This window comes from Balaenoptera musculus, chromosome 3 (assembly GCF_009873245.2).
Source record: "Balaenoptera musculus isolate JJ_BM4_2016_0621 chromosome 3, mBalMus1.pri.v3, whole genome shotgun sequence".
NCBI classification, from domain to species: domain Eukaryota; kingdom Metazoa; phylum Chordata; class Mammalia; order Artiodactyla; family Balaenopteridae; genus Balaenoptera; species Balaenoptera musculus.
Genome location: NC_045787.1, coordinates 72,149,933 through 72,169,984, shown reverse-complemented (window position 1 = coordinate 72,169,984; position 20,052 = coordinate 72,149,933). Strand labels below are relative to the sequence as shown.

Genomic DNA, 20,052 nt, shown 5'->3' with positions numbered 1-20,052 from the left:
TTGTGGCTCATAGTTTCAACCTATCCAAATACACTGCACAAAAGAATCTAAAACGGCTTAGACACAGCCAAGAATATTTCAAAGTGTATTTGGTTATGTATATATACTTCCAGATTCATATTCTTTTTCCCTATATTTCTCTCCTATAAGCAATTTCATTGATTGTAAAAAAATCTAGATAATTATGCTGTTATGTCTTGAATCCCAGGGTGATTTTACGAAAGCACTGCAATTTGTTACCAAAACGTTCACAGTAAAGAGACAAATGTACCTGTCCTTAAGAAAGATGTATAATGAGATTATGTTGAAAATTAAAATTAGAGCTTTACAGAATTAAGCCCTATTTATATAACAAACCATGCTTTTTAAAAAAACATCTTTTGCACTTCACTAACTTCTAACAAAGATTTTTCAACGCTGTTATAAACATTATGTCAGCTAAAACACTATGTCATGCTGCCTTTTATAAGGTGATACATTTTTAGGCCGAATCCTATTCTTAATCCTCTGGACACAGGAGTTGTAATCATGTCATACCCTGCAAATCTAGCGGTAGGTGGTGTCTCAAAAAAGGACGTTTTCTTCCTTCTAGGAAGTGGTCAAACCTTGTTTTTCCCTCTTGTCATCAGGCAAAAACTTGATTGTTTTTCGTTGCTATCGAATTAAGAGATGGAAGAGAAAGCACAGGAGAAAGCAAAATATACTGATTAAATTATACTTGCTTCTCTTCCTTGCTCCTTATAGTATTCTTTTAAGGTCTCGACTTGACCTCGACTGGGCTCATTTCCACCCTGCCTACAAAGCACTGGTTTTAAAAAGAAAAAAAACCCAAGCCAAGAATGCTCTTGTCTATGAACATTATCTCTTCTCTGGTTTTTATTACATTTTCTTTTGAAATTCGTTAGATTATGCTCAACAACCAGCCCTTGCCCAACCGGTTTCTCCCCTTCCCCCATCTCTACACACATCACTTTTTCCTCCTCCCATCAGGGCAGTGGGCAAAACACTGCAGTGCCGGGAACGCACGCTTCGGACCGGTCACTCAGCAGTTTATCCTCACTTGGCTTTGCAAACAGTTCCCCACCCAACCTTGTCCCCCAGTTCCCTCCCTCGGCCATTATCTTTCCACTAGACTGTGCTCAGTAAGGGACTCCAGCTAGCACGTCGAGGGTTTACGGTAGCCTGCCTACCAATAGGAGCCTACAATGAAGAGAAGTCAGGTTCAGCCTCCCAGCAGCCCCAGTGTCTTCTTCCCCTGGCTGTACACCTACTGTACCCGCGAGCGAGCCGGGCGCGGGAGGGGGCGCGCAGGGAGGGCGGACAGCAGCCGCGGCGTGCGCATGCGCACTGGGGTTGTTTTTCACAAAGCTGCTCTTAAAGTGAGCTGGCAGCTTCCAGCCGCCCGTCTTTGTAAGGAGACCACTGAGACTAGCAGGATCGCTGAGCAGCAGCCTCTGTGCTGCCCTGACTTTTTAAGAAATCTCAATGAACTATTTGTAAAGAATCACTGATCCTGCCTGCAAGCTCTTTGCACGGCAAAGACATCGATCAGTGTTAAGTGAAGATCACATTTTATATGTGATCTTGACTTTTTTGTCTTACATTATATTTTTTATAGATTTTGTTATAAACATGGTGCTGGGAAAGGTAAAGAGTTTGACAATAAGCTTTGACTGTCTTAATGACAGCAATGTCCCTGTGTATTCTAGTGGGGATACAGTCTCAGGAAGGGTGAATTTAGAAGTTACTGGGGAAATCAGAGTAAAATCTCTTAAAATTCATGCAAGAGGACATGCGAAAGTACGCTGGACCGAATCGAGAAACGCCGGCTCCAATACTGCCTATACACAGAATTACACTGAAGAAGTAGAATATTTCAACCATAAAGACATCTTAATTGGACACGAAAGAGGTAAGTTTTTTACATTATTCAGAAATTATTAGACCTGTTTTCTTTGGCAAAATACCTTTTCAATTTTTCTGAATTAATGTAATCCTACTCCTACCATAACGTATAGCTGTTTGATAAAGGTTGGAAAGGTGGAAGATTTGAATTCTCCTTGACATTCATCGTGTGTTAAGCCGTAATGCATGCAGGCATCTGCAAAGTGACTGCAAACTGCACTTATTCCACTACCTCTATACCCGGCTTGGTCTGTGCCATACACACTTGCAGTCCATTTCCACCTTACGTATAAATTCTGCTTATATCCGATTCAGTAATTTTACTAATATGTTTTCAAATGAATTGCTAAAAGCTGCAGTCCAATATTAGGTTTTTCCTTGTATTCTGCAACCTTAGATCTTAAAAACTAAGCTTCAGTGAAGAAATGGAGTAACATTTTTAAGTGGGTTAATAGGTGTGTTTCATTTTTAATATTGACACGCAAAACACTTCAGAGAATTGATCGTTGTTCTTTGATAATGGGTTTCTGTGGTTTATTTTGACATATGGTATCAACACCCCACGTGTTTTTTCCCTATTCTTTCCAGTTCCTTTAGAAATTTACATCAAGCATTCTCTATTTTAAAGGACAGCACCTATCATTATGATATGTTTAATATCAGTTTTAGAAGCCATTTAGGGTCAGAAATTTTCTTTTCCAAGCATCATGCCTAACTTTGGAACGTGCATTCAATGAAACCCGTGCCAGTCAAATGGAATTGAAAAGTATTCGGCTCATTGGATTTGATTTTTGGTTAGAAACTGGAGATAAAGGGTTGTCCAAGGGAGAAGGGGTCCTGAGATTTCAAATCTATTGTTTAAATGGTTACATTGTGGAAATATAGCAGACTCTAAGCTTGTTTTTCTAAGTTTCCACCCTTTGTTAGAAGCGGTTCAATCCTGTTTCGGACCAGTTCTGGGGGGTGGTGAGGAGGGGCGCTTGTTCTGCTCTCAGCAGATTGGTTACACGCGTCAGGTGGTGGCGATGACTTAATTCCTAGCCCAAGAAGAATATAATGTTAAAACTGGTTATGTAATTTTGTCCTTCTCCTTTTTAATGCAGTATTTAACTCGAATGTTGATGATTTTTCAAAGAGTAGAGCACTTTTTACCTCCATTTTTAATTAAAAAATACACATCCACGAGGAAGTGCTAATTGAACTAAGGCAAGTGTAGAAACGTAGGGTGCTTTGAGTTACAGCATGAATGCATTATTTTTAAAATATTAAGATGAAATCAATCTTTAGTTGGATTTTCAGTTACACATAGGTAATTTGCATCCTGAAATAATTTTTAGTTAACCTCTCCAAGCACTGACAGTGATAAGAAATGCAACTGCCTAATGACAGTCCTGGTATTTGTTGAACAGGACACACGAGAGTTTGTATTTCATCCTTCCTGGACTGGCAGCTTTTTATAAGATGAGTGAGAAGAAACAAAGGTTTTTAAGGAGTTGAGGTTTGCAGTGGGGTAAAAGTAGAATAACGACTTATGGGGACAATTTCATTAATTGCGCCACGATTTCATAGTAAAGAACACTATGTGCCCCGCACCCCCACGAGACACCCCTCAACCCCTGCAAGCTTGAACGAGCTTCGCTTGGAATAGTTTCAATGACTTAAAACTGGGGCCTCTCAAACTAGCCTGGTAACTGAGACCCCGCCCCGGGCGGCCGGCGATAGGCGGAGCCGGGTTTGTTAGCCTGTTGCTAAGGCGATGCCAGGCTCTGATTGGATTGGGCGCGGGCGGGTGGGGAGAGTGGGCTCGCCGGCTGGGGCGAGGCTTGGAACCGGCGTGCGCCGGTAAAGGTCCCTCCTGAGCTGCGGCCCCCGCCCCTACTCGCATCCCTGCCGGGGCTTCTGGAAGCGCGCGGGGCTCATGTCACATACCGTTCTGTTGCCCCTCACCTGGGCCCGCTTGCAGCCCCGAAAGGAACGACTACAGGTTTCAACAGAGTGGAGAGGAGAAGCTTCCGCCGGCCTTACAGGTGCCGGATGGCCCTGGGCGCAACTTTTTAGCTGACAATCTCATTCACGGGGAAATTGGGTGGGCAGGGTTAGCAGGACCCCATTTTCCACGTTTTCGGGTGGAAGCTGTCAGGCAGTTTCTGTGAACGCTTGTCTTCCTCTTAGCTGAAACAGCGTGTTTCCCGATCTATGCAGTCACCAGACTGGCTACCTTGATGTGACCCGAGGGGGGAGAGAGCGCCAAGACTGGCTGGGACGGGGAAGGGAAAGTGACACTATCATTGAAAGCGGGGTGAGGGCTTCGGCGACTATTCCTTGCCCCCTTGTCATTGTTTCTTTGGGGCTTTTGCATCCCGCGCCCCCCTTCCCCGCCCCACCAGTTTCCCTCGCCGCAACTGTAAAGGTGTCAGGGTGGCCCGAGCCAGATCGAACCGGTCACCGGCCGGGGCGTGTAAAGCGGAAGCGCCGCAGCGTGCTCGCCCCGCCCCACGCCAGCAGGCTAGGCTGCGCGGCCGCGAGCGCGAGCGCCGTGCGACATATGCCGTACGTATAGCGGGGCGCGCGGGCGGCGGCGGCGCGCGGGCGGGCCGGCTGGGATCTGCTCGCGCCGGTTTAGGCCGGTCCTCTCCTGCTCCGGTCTAGTTCTTGATTGACAGCCCGGCACTTGTTTACCACGGCGCGGCCGCCGCCGCTCGCCTCGATGAGACTGCTGAGCTGGCACAAAAAAGGGAGCGAGACGGGAAGAAAGGGAGAGAGAGACAAACTTTGGGCGCCGTCGCGGGGAGCGATTTTAAATGGCCCCCAGCTCATCAGCGGGCTTTCGGTGCTGAAATCCCGTAGAGGGGATTTGCACGGGGGGAGAAGAAAATACTACTGAGATAGAAGCGAGTCTTGGTGATTTTTTTTGAATAAAAGTTTCCACATATAGGCGCTTTTTTCCTTTTCTCCTGTGATGGAAGGGAAGCATCACGGTTTTTGTGTGAATTCATTACTTTGGTGAGGGAAAGTTAAATATGATAATACCCGTTTCTCTTAGTCTCCTGGTTAATAATGATAAAGGTTTCTACACCGAGAAAACTGCTCTAGTAGACGTTTATGTAATTAAATTAACCTGTCAGAGCGCTTTAGAAAATCATTTTAAGAATCCAGAATACCCTCCCACATTTCGTTATATTTGTTTTGGAGACGTTTTGGAGAAACCTATTTGAGCAAAAGAAATTGGTTGTAAAATAAAGTCATCCCGTTTTTTCTAGCAATGGGAAACAAACCTAGTCTTCATTTTTCAAGGATGTGTGACAGTTTCCCATTAAGCAGGCACCTTTTAAATCTAAAGTATATTTTATATATATGCGAATTTTTAGCTGTTGCTAGGATAGACTGAGGTCATAATTTTAGGTTCAATAAGAATTTTTATTTTTAGCTATGAAACTGACATTAAAATCACTGTTCCTTTTTTTTTTTTTAACTCCAACATCTATTTGACAGAGTTTTCTAATGGTTTTAGGGCTTCAACATTCACATCTTCCGTATCAAAACTGACATATTTTAAAAGGCTTACATGAACAGTTTTCATTTTATATATAGTCTTAATAGGATAAATTTAAGTAATTGGATGAAGAGAAAGGTAACATCTTAGTATGAGATTTGAAATCTGAATCTTTTGTTGAGCCTGTATTGTCACACATAGATGCTTTGCAGTTTAGGTTGTTTTCCATTGAAAAACCAACTATGGGGTATAAGTATTAATTATCCCCATTCTACAGATGAAGCAACCGAAGACAGGACTTTTATTTTACCCAGAGGAAGTGATGAAGTTGGAATTAGAACTCAGATCTCTCACACTCTAAAGTTTGTGGCCTTAATTACTATGTGAGCATCTTTAAAGTTCTGCCACCAGGAAGAGAGTGTAAAGGTTTATTAACAAGTTTTTTGTTTTCTTTTTCTGTTTGTTTTAGATGATGATAATTCCGAAGAAGGCTTCAACACTATTCATTCAGGAAGGCATGAATATGCATTCAGCTTCGAGCTTCCACAGACGTAAGTATTTTGTGACACGCATTTTTCATAAACATCCATTCTTTTAAAATGAAACATTCTGAATTTAAATATTTTTAGTTTAAAAAAAAAAAACCCTTTTCATTACTGAAACTTGCTAGAGGAAAACATATACTCAAAAAAGAAGCTATTTTTTTAATCTAGAGTGGCAATATTATAGAAAGCAAAGCTCAATTCTTAGTATTCTATCTCAAGTTTTATATGGTTTTTAAAACTTGAATAGTATTTCATTTAAAGTGAGTGAATTGGAAGGTGCCAGTGAAATAGTAAGCACTTAATACTTAGTTTATCATCAGCATTAGCAGAAAAGGTAGAACATAACAAGTCTCTCATTTAGTAGTTTATAAAAATTCAGTGATCATTTTTTCTACTGATGCTGCCCAACAGCAGTAAGCTAAGAAAGTCAAGATAATTAAGAATATCCTAACTTCAGAAGTGATGTGTTTTTTCTGATATGAATTCATTAGCTTCTGTGCAAAGAGCTATTGAGAAGGTCACTTGAGATATTATGACCTGGACTTAAAAGGAAACATCCATCAGAGATACCTTAATCTAAGGCTTGGAATCTAGTATGAAAGGAAGAAGGAAAGTAGTATATTCTTAATGTAATAATAAATCATTAGAGGAAATTATACAAAGAGTAATTTTTGAAATAATGCCTTAACAGATATTAAAACATGCAAAGTGGCACTTGTACTGTTTGTTCTGAAAGGTAAGCTTGGCATTACATAAGAACTTCAAGTGCCAAAGGTACATAATTCTGTATTTTTTTAAATTCTAGTACTTGTTATATATGGATAGAGTTCATAAAGGGTATTTTTCAGAGTATCCTGTGTATCATACTGCTTAAGAACATGATTTTTAATATAATGCCCTAATTACTTTCTGAGAGAAATATTTTAAGTCTGAATACAATAGGACTAATACATTTGGGCCTGAATGTTTTCAAAGGATGGAAGTAACTTAATATATTTTTAAAAAATTCTATCTATAAACCAAAGTCATTTAAAATAAACTCTAGAAGACTAGCATAGATCCTGCGTTTTATTTCTCTGCTATACAAGTTAATACAGAAGTCTAAAATACAAAACAAAAAGTAAAACACCACTACTCCTCATAAAAAGCTAGCACTCTACCTTGTAAATAAATGAACCTTGTGCATTTTTCTAATGAAATTATGAAAAAGAGACTAAATTCACTAAAATAAAATCTTACACAAGTAATAAAATCTGGGAGAGTTGAAAAAGAATTCTGATTCTCTTGATACAGGTCAACAGAGAAGATTCTTTTCCTTTTTAAGTCTATAGTATAGTTAGAAAGCATGGCCAAAAAGAGTTAGAACATAAGTAAACTGGGAAATGTAAAAGTCTTTTTTTAGAGTTTCAGTGGATTTATTAATGAAATGTGAAAAACTTTTGAAACTATAACGACTATTCCAGGCCTTTTCTAAATCTTAATTAGTTACCATAATAAGAGATAATAATAATTCTTAGTTAATGAAAAATGGAGTGCCGTAGGGAGTCGTTTGGTCTGATTGTTTAACCAGTGTCCAGAATATCTCAACAGAAATAGTTAAACCATTCTTAACTTTATTTTTAAACTAAAGTCTTGACCTTTTCAAGAATTGTTCATTTCCAGACTTTCGTAATTTTGCCACCAGCATTAAAAGTAGCCTCTTCTTAGTTTAAAGAGATTGTATTCTTCTGGCTTTTTTAACCAAATTTCTGTAATATTTAACAACTATGTATTATTATTTGGAAACAGAAGGTTTTTTCCCCAATGACTTATCCCTTTGGAAATATAAATTATGCCTTTGATAACTCATTGATGTATAAACATACAATATATTAACACTTCTATGCTGAGCTACTGTATAATTATTAAAAAGAGGTGTAAGATTAATATATTGACCTTTATATTCTGCACAGACCACTTGCTACCTCATTCGAAGGCCGACATGGCAGTGTGCGCTATTGGGTGAAAGCCGAATTGCACAGGCCTTGGCTTCTACCAGTAAAATTAAAGAAGGAATTTACAGTCTTTGAGCATATAGATATCAACACTCCTTCATTACTGGTAAGAATTAACTGAATTCTTCATTTTTTGTTTTTGGCATATAAATACTAAAGAATAATCACCTAAACTACATACACATTCTTTATAATTTTTAAATAGTAACTTCATTTTTGAATTACATAAATACCATTTTCAAAAAAAAATAGTTAAGAGCACACAAATTAATGCAGAATATGCTCACATTTTCTGATACTGTAATAACTTTAAGTAAATTTTTAAAGTAAGACCAGTATTTGGTATGAAATATCTTCCTCAGAAGGTAACAGCAATAACAAAAGAGTAGATCTGTTCCCTAAATAACTGTAGTGGAAAAGGAACAGTAGTATCAATTATTATTATAACAATATCACTTAACTTGAAAATATCATAATCTAAAATTTGTACTGCATTGCATTATTCCAATATAGGGATAGTTGTCTAATGATGGGGAGATTATTATTTTCATGAAAAAACTTAAATTCTGTTTTAAAGGAAATCTTTTTTAATTGTATTTTTTCATAAGATTCAAATTTGACTTCAAAAACTTTACTTGGTTTAAACAAATAATAACATCTTTAAGCAAGTAAAATTAATCTTAAAAATGAGCAGTTTTCTTTTTTTACTTATTGAGTTTTACATTCTCAGAGAAAGATGTTATCATTTGGGATTATAACCAAGTTGCTTTCCAAACTGCCTTTATTTTTTTTAATTTTTTTTTTTTTTAAGGCAGTTTAAATGGAATGTGGAAAGGGTTTTTTTTTTTTTTCTGTTTGTTTTTTTGGTTGGTTTTTAATTACTGTGTATGTAAATAACCTGGGCTAAAACTATGTTTATGAAATATGGTGCTAAACCCTGCACCCTTTTTTCTTTAATTGAATGGAAACTTGTATAAAGACAAAAATACTAATATAAATCAGAAGCCATTGGTTAGTGGAAAAGTATATTTGGATACTGAAAAAAAAAAACCAACACTACTTTTAATGTTAAATTCTTCAAGAATTTAAGATTGTATTTTAAAGCATTCTATTACTGTCTCAATTCATACATTGATCTTTTTCTGTAAATTTATTTCTTACAGTCACCCCAAGCAGGCACAAAAGAAAAGACTCTCTGTTGCTGGTTCTGTACCTCAGGCCCAATATCCTTAAGTGCCAAAATTGAAAGGAAGGGCTATACGCCAGGTATGTATGAGGTGGATTCCCACAAAAAAACGATCTTTCTTCACTTAGCTCTTGTGTATGAATTTACATTATTTCTACTAAATGCAAACATGATACAGTATTCTTTGGTAAAATATCATAAATTGTGCTTATCCAGTTTCCTTTTATAAATTGGAATGTAGTCTTCTTTTTTAAATTGCTACTGTAAATGTGTAGTTTATTTTTGTAAGTTACTTGCCACTCTTAGGATAAGCTTTATATCCATGTAGTTCACTGAACTTTCAGACTTTAGCCTGAGAGTCTACATTTGTTTTGGGGTTGGTTGGTTGGTTGGTTGGTTTTTAACAGTAGATAATATTTTTTTTTCCTGTAGGTGAATCAATTCAGATATTTGCTGAGATTGAGAACTGCTCCTCCCGAATGGTGGTGCCAAAGGCAGCCATTTACCAAACACAGGCCTTCTATGCCAAAGGGAAAATGAAGGAAGTCAAACAGCTCGTGGCTAACTTGCGTGGGGAATCCTTATCATCTGGAAAGACAGAGACGTGGAATGGCAAGTTGCTGAAAATTCCACCAGTTTCTCCCTCTATCCTCGACTGTAGTATAATCCGTGTGGAATATTCACTAATGGTATGTATAGATTTAAGGGTTTGGGGTGGTTTTTTTTTAGGTTTTAAAGTCGTACGGGTATCATTTTGTCTTATCCAGGATTTGATTTTTTTTATTCCATGTGTGATATATATAATTATATGTAATTCTTTATATGGTTTGGAATATAATTACTAATTTTACCTGAGGTAAATGTACACGATGGAGAAACTTTTCAAGTATATCGTAGGTATATAAGTTAAAAAATGAAGTAAATGAGAGCCTCAAATAACATTAGATTGGGTTATTCATTTTTTTAAAGGAAATAGTACTTGGCATTCTAAACCTAACATCTCCTTTCATTGTTTAGGTATATGTGGATATTCCTGGAGCTATGGATTTATTTCTTAATTTGCCACTTGTCATTGGTACCATTCCTCTACATCCGTTTGGTAGCAGAACCTCAAGTGTAAGCAGTCAGTGTAGCATGAATATGAACTGGCTTGGTTTATCCCTACCTGAAAGACCTGAAGGTAATAATTTGATAATGCATATCTAAGCTTAATCTATTATTTTCAAGAACATAATTTTGCTTCTGATATTTTATGATTAAAGTTTGTCTATACTTGAAGAGAGTAGATGTGCCCCTAATGTTAGGTTTAAAACGTATATCCCCCTAGTTTTGATCACAAGACAAATTATTATTATGTTACCTTGACATTCCTTTTTAATACCTTCTATTCTGTGTATTTTGACATGCATAAGAACGTGCTGTTCGAATTGCGTGTATCTTTTTCCTTCAGCACCACCCAGCTATGCAGAAGTGGTAACAGAGGAACAAAGGCGGAATAATCTTGCACCAGTGAGTGCTTGTGATGACTTTGAGAGAGCGCTTCAGGGACCACTGTTTGCATATATTCAGGAGTTTCGTTTCTTGCCTCCACCTCTTTATTCAGAGGTAAGCATCAAACCCTCAAGTAATGGGCTGTGACTCTCTTAGTAAACAGTATTGCAGACTTTTTAAAAACACAGTTAGGTTTTGATTATCATGATAAGAGAAAAACAAATAATTTTGAACAACAGATTAAAAGTTAGATCATAAGGTTGTCACTATTTACTAAGTTTGACCCAGAGGTAGGACTGGTCTCTTATATTATTGGGGAAATAAAGATAATGATCTAACCTCATACTTCCTAAATGCCAGTTAAAGGAATAATTCATCTTTTAAAGCATCTATAGAGCTGGCATTTTACAGTCATTGATTAAATAGCTAGAATTTATCTTATTCATCATCCTTTTCCAATTTAATTTTCATATTTTAACATTCTCAGTCATAAGGGAAAATAACATTTGTAATAACATCTTAAACAGCATTCCTGTACTCTTAGATTATTTTTATTCATCTCAAGTAACTAAGCACTTACATGAATAAAATATGGCCCTTGGGAGAAGCGTACAGACTGGTGAGAAAAACAAACTTAGAAGCAAAATATTACATAACAATGTAATAGTAATGCACAGTTCATTTGAGGAGCATCTTGCTGGGTCTTGAGAATCAGGAGGGGCTTCCCTAAGAAGGTGATTGTTAAACTAATTCTTGAAGAGTAAGTATTCTCAAAATGTAGAATGTTCCAGGCAGGAAGAAAAATAGGTGCAAAGGAAAGGAGGTAGGGAGCAATCCAGCAATGTCAGGATACTTCAGAATATATATATACATAATAACACATTGTAGGGACCTTAGAGTTGGCCTTGATACCAATTTAAAAAATACCAAATGATTTTGTAAATCACTAGCATCAGCTTTTTCTTTTTGGTTGCTGTAGTTGAGGCAGCTATTTTACAGTGAAATATTACTCCCAAGAAAGACATAAAAGGATTGTTTCACTCTTCAACGAATTGCTTTTTTTTCCCCTTAATACCATGACTAGAAGAGTCAATTTTCCTTTGGATGTGATTAATATGAAATCCACTTTATTCATTGATTATAGGATGTTCAGAATCTGTTTTGTTCTCTGCAGATTCTTGATTGGACATAATTTTTCTATCCCACTATTTCAATTCATAAAATTATTAGATGCTAAAAATGTCCTCCCACTTTTTAGAAGCATTGTCACTACATTTTTATTCTGACATATCTGTCTTGCTTATTAAGTCCCTCATTTGTGATTTGATCTGACAGGCATTTTAAAAGAATGGCAATCTAAGTATCCACTTTTAAGCAATTTGTCATAAAATCTACCTCCTTCTTTTAAAATGAACTAAAGATAATTAAGAGAATTCAAAACTTTTAAAACCCTAAATTGGTTCAGGGTGTGATTTAACTATTTAACATCTAGCCACATAGAGGGGGGAAAGTATTGTAAATGGGTCTTGTCCAAAAGATCTTTCAGTAAAAGAAATGTATTAAACCCAACAATTTGCCTTCCTGTGCCCATTCTCTTTGTACCTGAGAAGCAACTGAAATATGTTCACTTTTATTAAGTGTATGTGCATATGAAAGTCACTACAGAAAGAGGCAAGGTGGGAAGCCTCTAGAGCATTTTGGGTTCACCATTCCTATTTCTTGATACACACTGTATTCCTAGGCCCTCCCTAGGGCTTTACACCCATGAGTTATTACCTCACGTAAGCACCAAGAACTTTGTTTACACAACTACATTCTTCCTGCTCGGGAAAAGATGAGTTGACTTTTTTGTAACAGGATGAAATGGATACTTTACAGAAGAAAATCATTGCTATGAAAATGTTGGCCAATTGTGTATTTGAGTCTTAAGTGTGACTAAGTGCTGAGTAAAACTCCATTCTCTGATAGAACGTTACCTTTAGCTTTTATCAAATAAAACTATTCCGGCATACCTTTCTAAATTTAATTGTTAATCTAGTAATTGAATAGCAAGTACTTTATAGATGATACTAATACCCTTTCTTCCCCATACAAACTCTGTATGTTCTTTCTGATTACATTTCTCAACCAGTACTCAAAATATTACCCTATTTGCTGCATTCTTACTAAACCTTATCAATTAACTTTGGTTTTGGGGTTTTTTTCTCTTTTCTTTCTAGATTGATCCAAATCCTGATCAGTCAGCAGATGATAGACCATCCTGCCCGTCTCGTTGAAGGAATACTTGATTAAATCAAGTTGATGTGGGTTCCGAACTGTATCTCTTCCCTTCCCGGCTGAGGACAGAGAAGTATATAGGAGACACGTTTTCAGAGGAAGTGGAATTGCTTTTGCCCAGAAAAATGGCGAATACATGAAACAACCAGTGATCATGCTTTAGAAGCCTACAGCAACATTCTGGGACTGCTCCAACATGCTTGAAGATCTAAGCTTTTCTCCTTTAAAACTGGCACATACTAAGAGCAGTCTTCTTAGCCTATGGTCATACGTGTCAAGACACCACGTTGTAAAGAGGGATGATTTCCTTCTTTTGATTTGAAAATTTGCACATGCTCAATGCTTACATTGTGCGGTTCCATGTCACTACAGCTTTTTTTTTTCCATTTATGCCAGACTCTTGATACTCTTAAAACTTGTTTGCAGTGAGCACAACAAGGAACAAAAGAAAGCTTTGAAAAAAACTTTAACATGAAAAAAACGCACTGACATTTTTTTTTTTTTTAATTTAATATAGCCTGGACTTTACCTGCGTATGCACATGCTCAGAATTGTCCTACTAGGCTGACCATGTATCACCTCTTCAGCTTGGATCCTATTGTGGATTTATTTACAAACATCAAATGCCTTCAAGCCAATCCTTCTTGCTGTATGTTTTGCAGCCTACTGTAGTAGATACGCAACAGATATGTGGGAAAAGAGATAAGAGGAGGAAGCTAATAAGAGACTTTGTCAAGATTGTATACCTTCTTGGTTTCTTTTAAGAGTTTGTTGCCTTTCTACTATTACAGCAAAGCAACATTTTGTTACTGACTGCCTAAAATCACTTAATCTCAGGTGAACGCATCACTTGCCAAACTGTTGGAATGCTATTTGTGTTTTGTTGCACTGTTGAGTTTTTTTGTTTGTTTGTTTGGTTGGCTTTTTGGAGAGGGAAATTTGGAAAAGGGACATACACAAAAGTGATAACCCACCCGCATTGCCTTTTTATCATTACATATGAGAAGAAACTAGCAGAGCTAAGAATGGAGTAAAGAGAGGCAGTATGGCAGGCACCAGCAAAGAGTTAAGGGCTGTTGCTCTTAAAAATTATTGTTACTTTTTATTATTATTTTAAAAGTATGGAAGTTTTCCAGTCACTGGAAAGGAGGAGAAAGTGCATTTATTTTTATACAGAGTTACTTAATTACCTCCAAAACACATATGTTGGAAATCGTTTTTGCTGGTGCAGAGTATTTTCATGAGCAGGAATATATATGTTCAGATTATGATCAGAGAGCTCAATTTATACATTTCCTATCCTGCTCAAGCTTGACAGAGCTTGAAAACCCAAGTTTATTCTAAAAGTGTATAACTTCAAAATTACAAATACTAGAATATGTGCTGGAATAATAACTTTTATATTTTTGTGGTTCTTTTAATGAAAGTATTTTCTTCCATTACCTAAAGAAGATTTTGCTAAGCATGAGAAATCATTCACTTTGAGTATATATAGTTATGAAGAATGATCACATCAGTAAATTATAGCTTATATTAAAGATAATTTACAGTTGGCTCATAAATATACCAGCATTCATGAAGACACTTAAAACTGCATTTTCCAAGGTAGCAAGTTGTACTGATTGTCTTATTTTAGAAGGAATTCAGCTCTGATGTATCTTAATGAAAATCAGCATCTCTGGTGTTGCAACATATGCGTGAAATGGGTCTTACATCTATCCTGCCATTTAATCCCACAGTTAATAAAGTGGCTGAAAATGATAGTAACTCTGGCTTGGTGCTTGACCTGGTTAAATACTGTCTTAAAGCTTCATACAAAACAAATAGGCTTTTCCATAAGTGGCCTTTAAGAAAACATGGAAGACAATTCATGTTTGAAAAATGCTGACAGGGTGAAGAAAGCCCATGTAAAAATGAATCGCGTTTTAAGTGATTCGGTTAAAGGGTTTGGGCTCCCGTAGCAAACTAATACTAGATAATAAGGAAATGGGGGTGAAATATTTTTTTATTGTTGTTAAATCATTTTGTGAATGTCCCCCTCAAAAGAAGCTAATGGAATATTTGGCATAAAGGGCATTTGGTGGTTTTATTTTTGTTGGGGCGGGGGGCGGGGGGATTGTCAGAAAATCCCTTTTCTTTTCTTATGTCTAACTGACTAGGGAACAATTATTGATATGCATAGCATTGGAATACTTATCACCATATACTCTTATAAATAACACATGAGGAAAGAATGACCAATATTCTGTTAATTGGCACTGGGTCACAAAATGTGATAAAATTTTAAATATATAAAACTTTATCAAATAAAGTTTTATTTTCCCCATTAAAGTATTCCTTTACTTTCTTACTTAGAGGCATTACTCCTTTCTAAATATTGGTCAATTCTTGATACAAGATGTGAGGTTCACAGGTGTATTCCAGTATTCAAGATAGATTCCTGATTTTTCAATTAGGAAAAGTAAAATCCAAAATGTTAGCAAAACGAAGTGCAATATTAAATGTTTGCTTTATAGATTATATTCTGTGGCTGTTTGTAATTTCTCTCTTTTTTTCTTTTTTATTTGGTGCTGAATATGTCCTTGTAGGCTGTTTTAAGAAAACAATATGTGGGAAATGATTTAATTTTTCCTATTGCTCTTCCTTGTGGAAAATAAAAGTGTTTTAGGTTTTTTTCCTTTTTGTAAACTTGTTTGGAGATTTATTTGTGAATCTTGATCATATCAGTAACTCATCATACATGCAGACACAATTAAGACTGCAATTAGGGAGTTCCCTGGTAGTCTAGTGGTTAGGATTCAGTGCTTTCACTGCCATGGCCTGGGTTCAATTCCTGGTCAGGGAACTGAGATCCCACAAGCCACACAGCATTACCAAAAATTTTTTTAAAATAAAATGAAGACTACAATTAAACTCTTATTTTAAGCCATTCTGGGTAAGAATTGTTTCTAGCTCTCTGCTAAAGAAAATTACTGAAGGCTTAAAGGAATTTTTAGTACAAATTATCATCGTTTTACTTAATGATTCATTAAGCTATGGATTTTTTAAATAAAATTTAAAAGTTAGAAAAAAATAAAGTTAGATATATAAATTTCCATCTTATATATGAACCAAACTTAACCAGGTATAGTTTCAGGTACTAATTCCTTCTCTCTGTGATGTGTCCAGGTTTCTAGTATTTTAAGAGCACATAAATTAAAAAATTGTATTAATCTAATCTTAAAACAATTTTTCTAAATTTTAAAACGTCCTTTTTCTCAAAGAATGTCTGAATTTTATAGTGATTTGTAACATTAAGAAGTACATTTGGGGCTTCCCGGGTGGCGCAGTGGTTGAGAATCTGCCTGCCAATGCAGGGGACACGGGTTCGAGCCCTGGTCTGGGAAGATCCCACATGCCGCGGAGCAACTAAGCCCGTGCACCACAACTATTGAGCCTGCGCGTCTGGAGCCTGTGCTCCGCAACAAGAGAGGCCGCGATAGTGAGAGGCCCGCGCACCGCGATGAAGAGTGGCCCCCGCTTGCCACAACTAGAGAAAGCCCTCACACAGAAACCAAGACCCAACACAGCCAAAAAAAAAAAAAAAAAACCAAAACAGATGCTCCATATCTTAAAAAAAAAAAAAAAAAGTACATTTGGAATCACATTTAGAAGTTCTCTTCTTTCAGTGTTTATACATTCACGGATGAGCTATCAAGTTGTATATGTGCCTTAGTATATGATTCTCCAGTCTTAAATGTATACACACGTGGAAAAAAGTGTGTTACAAAGACACTTAGAGACAGACATTTATATTGTATTTTATAGAAATACTATACTATCAACCTTGTTAACAGCAATCTACAAAATAATACGATAAGAAAAGAAAAATGACTAGAAGAAGAGGAATCAGCATGAGAAGGGGAGACCTAGGTTCTGGGTTCTATGGCTTTAGATGTAGCCTTGAACAAGACGTGTGAATTTTGATTTCTTCATCTGCAAAGTGAAAAGTAGCTATCCAAAGTCCTTTTCGTGACTGCAGATATGAGGTTATAATACATATTTAGGTAAAGAAAGAATGCTCTATGTCAATTATTAAAACGTTGGAAATTAACCATGCTGCTTCTAAATTTGCATTTGAATACTTTTAGACAGTTAAGTACATGTCTCAAATTATATAAAAGACAGTTATCTGGGTCTAATTTTTGCGTTACATCACCTATACTCATAAAACTCCCTTTGTCATGAATTATAATTTATTGAATGGCCAACATTGGTATATTTATCAGGACTTTTGATTGTAACAGAGGGAGAAACTCAGGCTAGCTTAAGTAAAATGTATTAAATAGCAATTCCAGGGATGAACTATATTAAGCACATTTGGATCCAGAAATCCAAATAATCCCCTGGGGACACACTCATCTCTCATCTCCATTCACTTACCCTTTTTCATATTAGCATTATTTTTTCCTATCAGCCTATTCTTTCATGTTAGATGGGTCAGGAAAGATGACCTCAGCTTTTATAGCTCACAGAAGAAATACTATCTCAAGCCCCCAAATCACTTGTTAGGGAAAATCCTGGTTGGCCAATACCTGGGTCATGTTTCATGCTACCTAGAATGGATTTCCCAATACAAAGAGTTCTCTTTCCAGAAGAAGGGAGAAAAGAGATCACTATATTCTTACTATTCAAGTGTTGTCCAAACCAGCAACAATGGCATCACCTGAGAGCTCATTAGAAGAGGAAAATATCAAGATCTATCACAGAATATTGACCCAAAACACCTGTTTACATGATTCCCAGGTGATTTGTACAATAAGTACAGCAAAGTTTGAGAAACTGCAGCACACCAAACAAACGTATGAGATGAAAACAATAGGCAACTTTGTTTTCATGAATCCCAAGGTGTAACAGAGCTGAGGATTTGGGCCACTTAATACGTGAAAAATAACCATGCCATTTAAAATCCCAAGGCATATTTACGGCTTGATATTTTTGAGATAGAACTTTGTAACTACTGAGATGGTGGCAATTTTTTTTTCTTTATTTTTTTAAATTTATTTATTTTTGGCTGCATTGGGTCTTCATTGCTGTGCGCGGGCTTTCTCTAGTTGCAGCGAGCTGGGGCTACTCTTAGTTGTGGTGTGCGGGCTTCTCATCGCGGGGGATTCTCTTTGTTGTGGAGCACGGGCTCTGGGCACACAGGCTTCAATAGTTGTGGCATGTGGGCTTCAGTAGTTGTGGCACACGGGCTCAGTAGTTGTGGCTCGTGGGCTCTAGAGTCCAGGCTCAGTAGTTGTGGCTCACGGGCTTAGTTGCTCTGCGGCATGTGGGATCCTCCTGGACCAGGGATCAAACCCATGTCCCCTGCATTGGCAGGTGGATTCTTAACCACTGCACCACTAGGGAAGTCCCTGGTCGCAATTATTATACCTTTGGAACTCCCATGTCAACAATCGGCATTTCTCAAAACTTGCATGACCGAATAACGAAATTTGCCTTTTCATTTCTTGATATCAAATCAAGACAGAGGGGAAATACATTTTTCAATTCATGAGAAAAGAATTACTGATATAAGAAAATTTATTTTGACTTTTTTTTTTTTTGACTTTTGAGGAAGGTAAGTCTGCAATCTTCTGAAGAAAAAAATTTTAGGGAAATAACCCAGAGATGTGGTAAACACATGAATATGGAAAGGTCACCTCAAATCCAAGACAACTAGTAGTTTAAAAATCCAAAAGCACATGCCCAACTGGAAATGGAACCAGTATCGCTGTCTTTGACTGTTGAACAGCACAAAGGTAAACATAAAAGGAGAAGAATTTTTTTTTTTCAAACTAGCTTCACAAATATCAACTTAGACAAATAATGTCAAGGTAATATATAGAGCCAAAAAGCAATAAAGATGCTTTAGAATAGTTTATAGCATTTATATGTTAAAAGTGTATAGTCTAGGGACTTCCCTGGTGGTCCAGTGGGTAAGACTCTGCGCTCCCAATGCAGGGGGCTGGTGTTCAATCCCTGGTCGAGGAACTAGATCCCACATGCATGCCACAACTAAGAGTCCACATGTGGCAACTAAGAGTCCACATGCCACAACTAAGAAATCCGCATGCCGCAACTAAGAAGTCCACATACCACAATGAAAATACTGCGTGCCACAACTAACACCTGACACAGCCTAAATAAACATTAATAAATATTTATTAATAAATATTTATTAATAAATATTTATTGATTAATTAATAAATATAAATAATTTTTAAAAATTAGTTCTAAAAAATCATCCCTTTTAAAAAAAGTGTATAGTCTAATGTGATTCAAGAACACAAATATGTTTGACACCTATATTAAAAACTTCTGATACATCATAACTAATTCTAACCGGAAATGGGTTTTTGCTAGTTCTAAATTCAAGACTTACATACGCTCTCAACATCAATTTCCAATCTAAACAAAATAATTATTACCTCTGGCACTGGTAAGTCTCTGGGAACATTAATAAAGTTAAAACAATGAGTTAGAATATCACTTTGTATAATTTAGAGGTCTGTTTACCAGTTACACAGAACAGTCTTAACAGTGAACAGAAGGTTGTGAAAAATTAAAATATACTGCCCTAATTTTTAACCTTGTAAGATGATGTTACGTTTGCCAATTTGTATGTCTAACAGTGATGATACAACTAGTGAAAGTCAAAGTATTACACTGTTATTACTTTAGATGATAAGAATTTTTGTCAAAAGCAAAAGCTATCTGATTCTTAATGAGTATAGGAATTTGGATTTATTAGGTCAATTTTGTCACATGAATTAGTAGCTTAAACAATGATAGAAATGCAAAAACATGTTAGAATAAGCAGTCAGTTTCTGCCTTTTTTTTTTTTTTAAAGAAAATCAATATTTCCATCTTCTAGTACAAGGCCCACTTTGATAATCTAGACATCTTGACAGGTCTGAATCCCAAAAAGTAGTACTCAAGATGTTTAGAATATTAGGAAAATAATAGGAAACTCAAATACAGCACATGGATCTTGCAAACAAAACAGTATGCTGGCAGCCTATAAAAGCATACCCAGAACCTACAACAAAATCACACAGGCATTCTTCTCCAAATTGTCAATTCCAAAATTACAAAAGCAGCGTTGGTGGTATAGTGGTGAGCATAGCTGCCTTCCAA

At 36.6% G+C, this 20,052-nt stretch overlaps 1 protein-coding gene across 4 annotated transcripts; it reads left to right on the top strand.

Annotated features, from left to right (window-relative positions):
* The first annotated feature begins 1,404 nt into the window (after window positions 1-1,404).
* Window positions 1,405-15,577, top strand: ARRDC3 (arrestin domain containing 3). 4 transcript variants are annotated; one of them, XR_005019291.1, is made up of 8 exons: window positions 1,405-1,912; window positions 5,868-5,949; window positions 7,896-8,043; window positions 9,101-9,203; window positions 9,556-9,812; window positions 10,141-10,303; window positions 10,536-10,728; window positions 12,834-15,576. XR_005019291.1 is itself a non-coding variant. In XM_036846918.1 (8 exons), exons 1-8 carry the CDS (start codon window positions 1,633-1,635, stop codon window positions 12,888-12,890), a joined length of 1,245 nt encoding a protein of 414 aa, XP_036702813.1. In that variant the 5' UTR covers window positions 1,405-1,632; the 3' UTR covers window positions 12,891-15,577. The 4 variants fall into 4 exon arrangements, 3 of the variants coding, with proteins under 3 accessions (XP_036702813.1, XP_036702814.1, XP_036702815.1); XM_036846918.1 differs by having other exon boundaries at window positions 10,574-10,728; window positions 12,834-15,577; XM_036846920.1 differs by lacking the exon at window positions 7,896-8,043 and adding an exon at window positions 5,676-5,760 and having other exon boundaries at window positions 1,778-1,912; window positions 10,574-10,728; window positions 12,834-15,577.
* The last annotated feature ends 4,475 nt before the right edge of the window (window positions 15,578-20,052 follow it).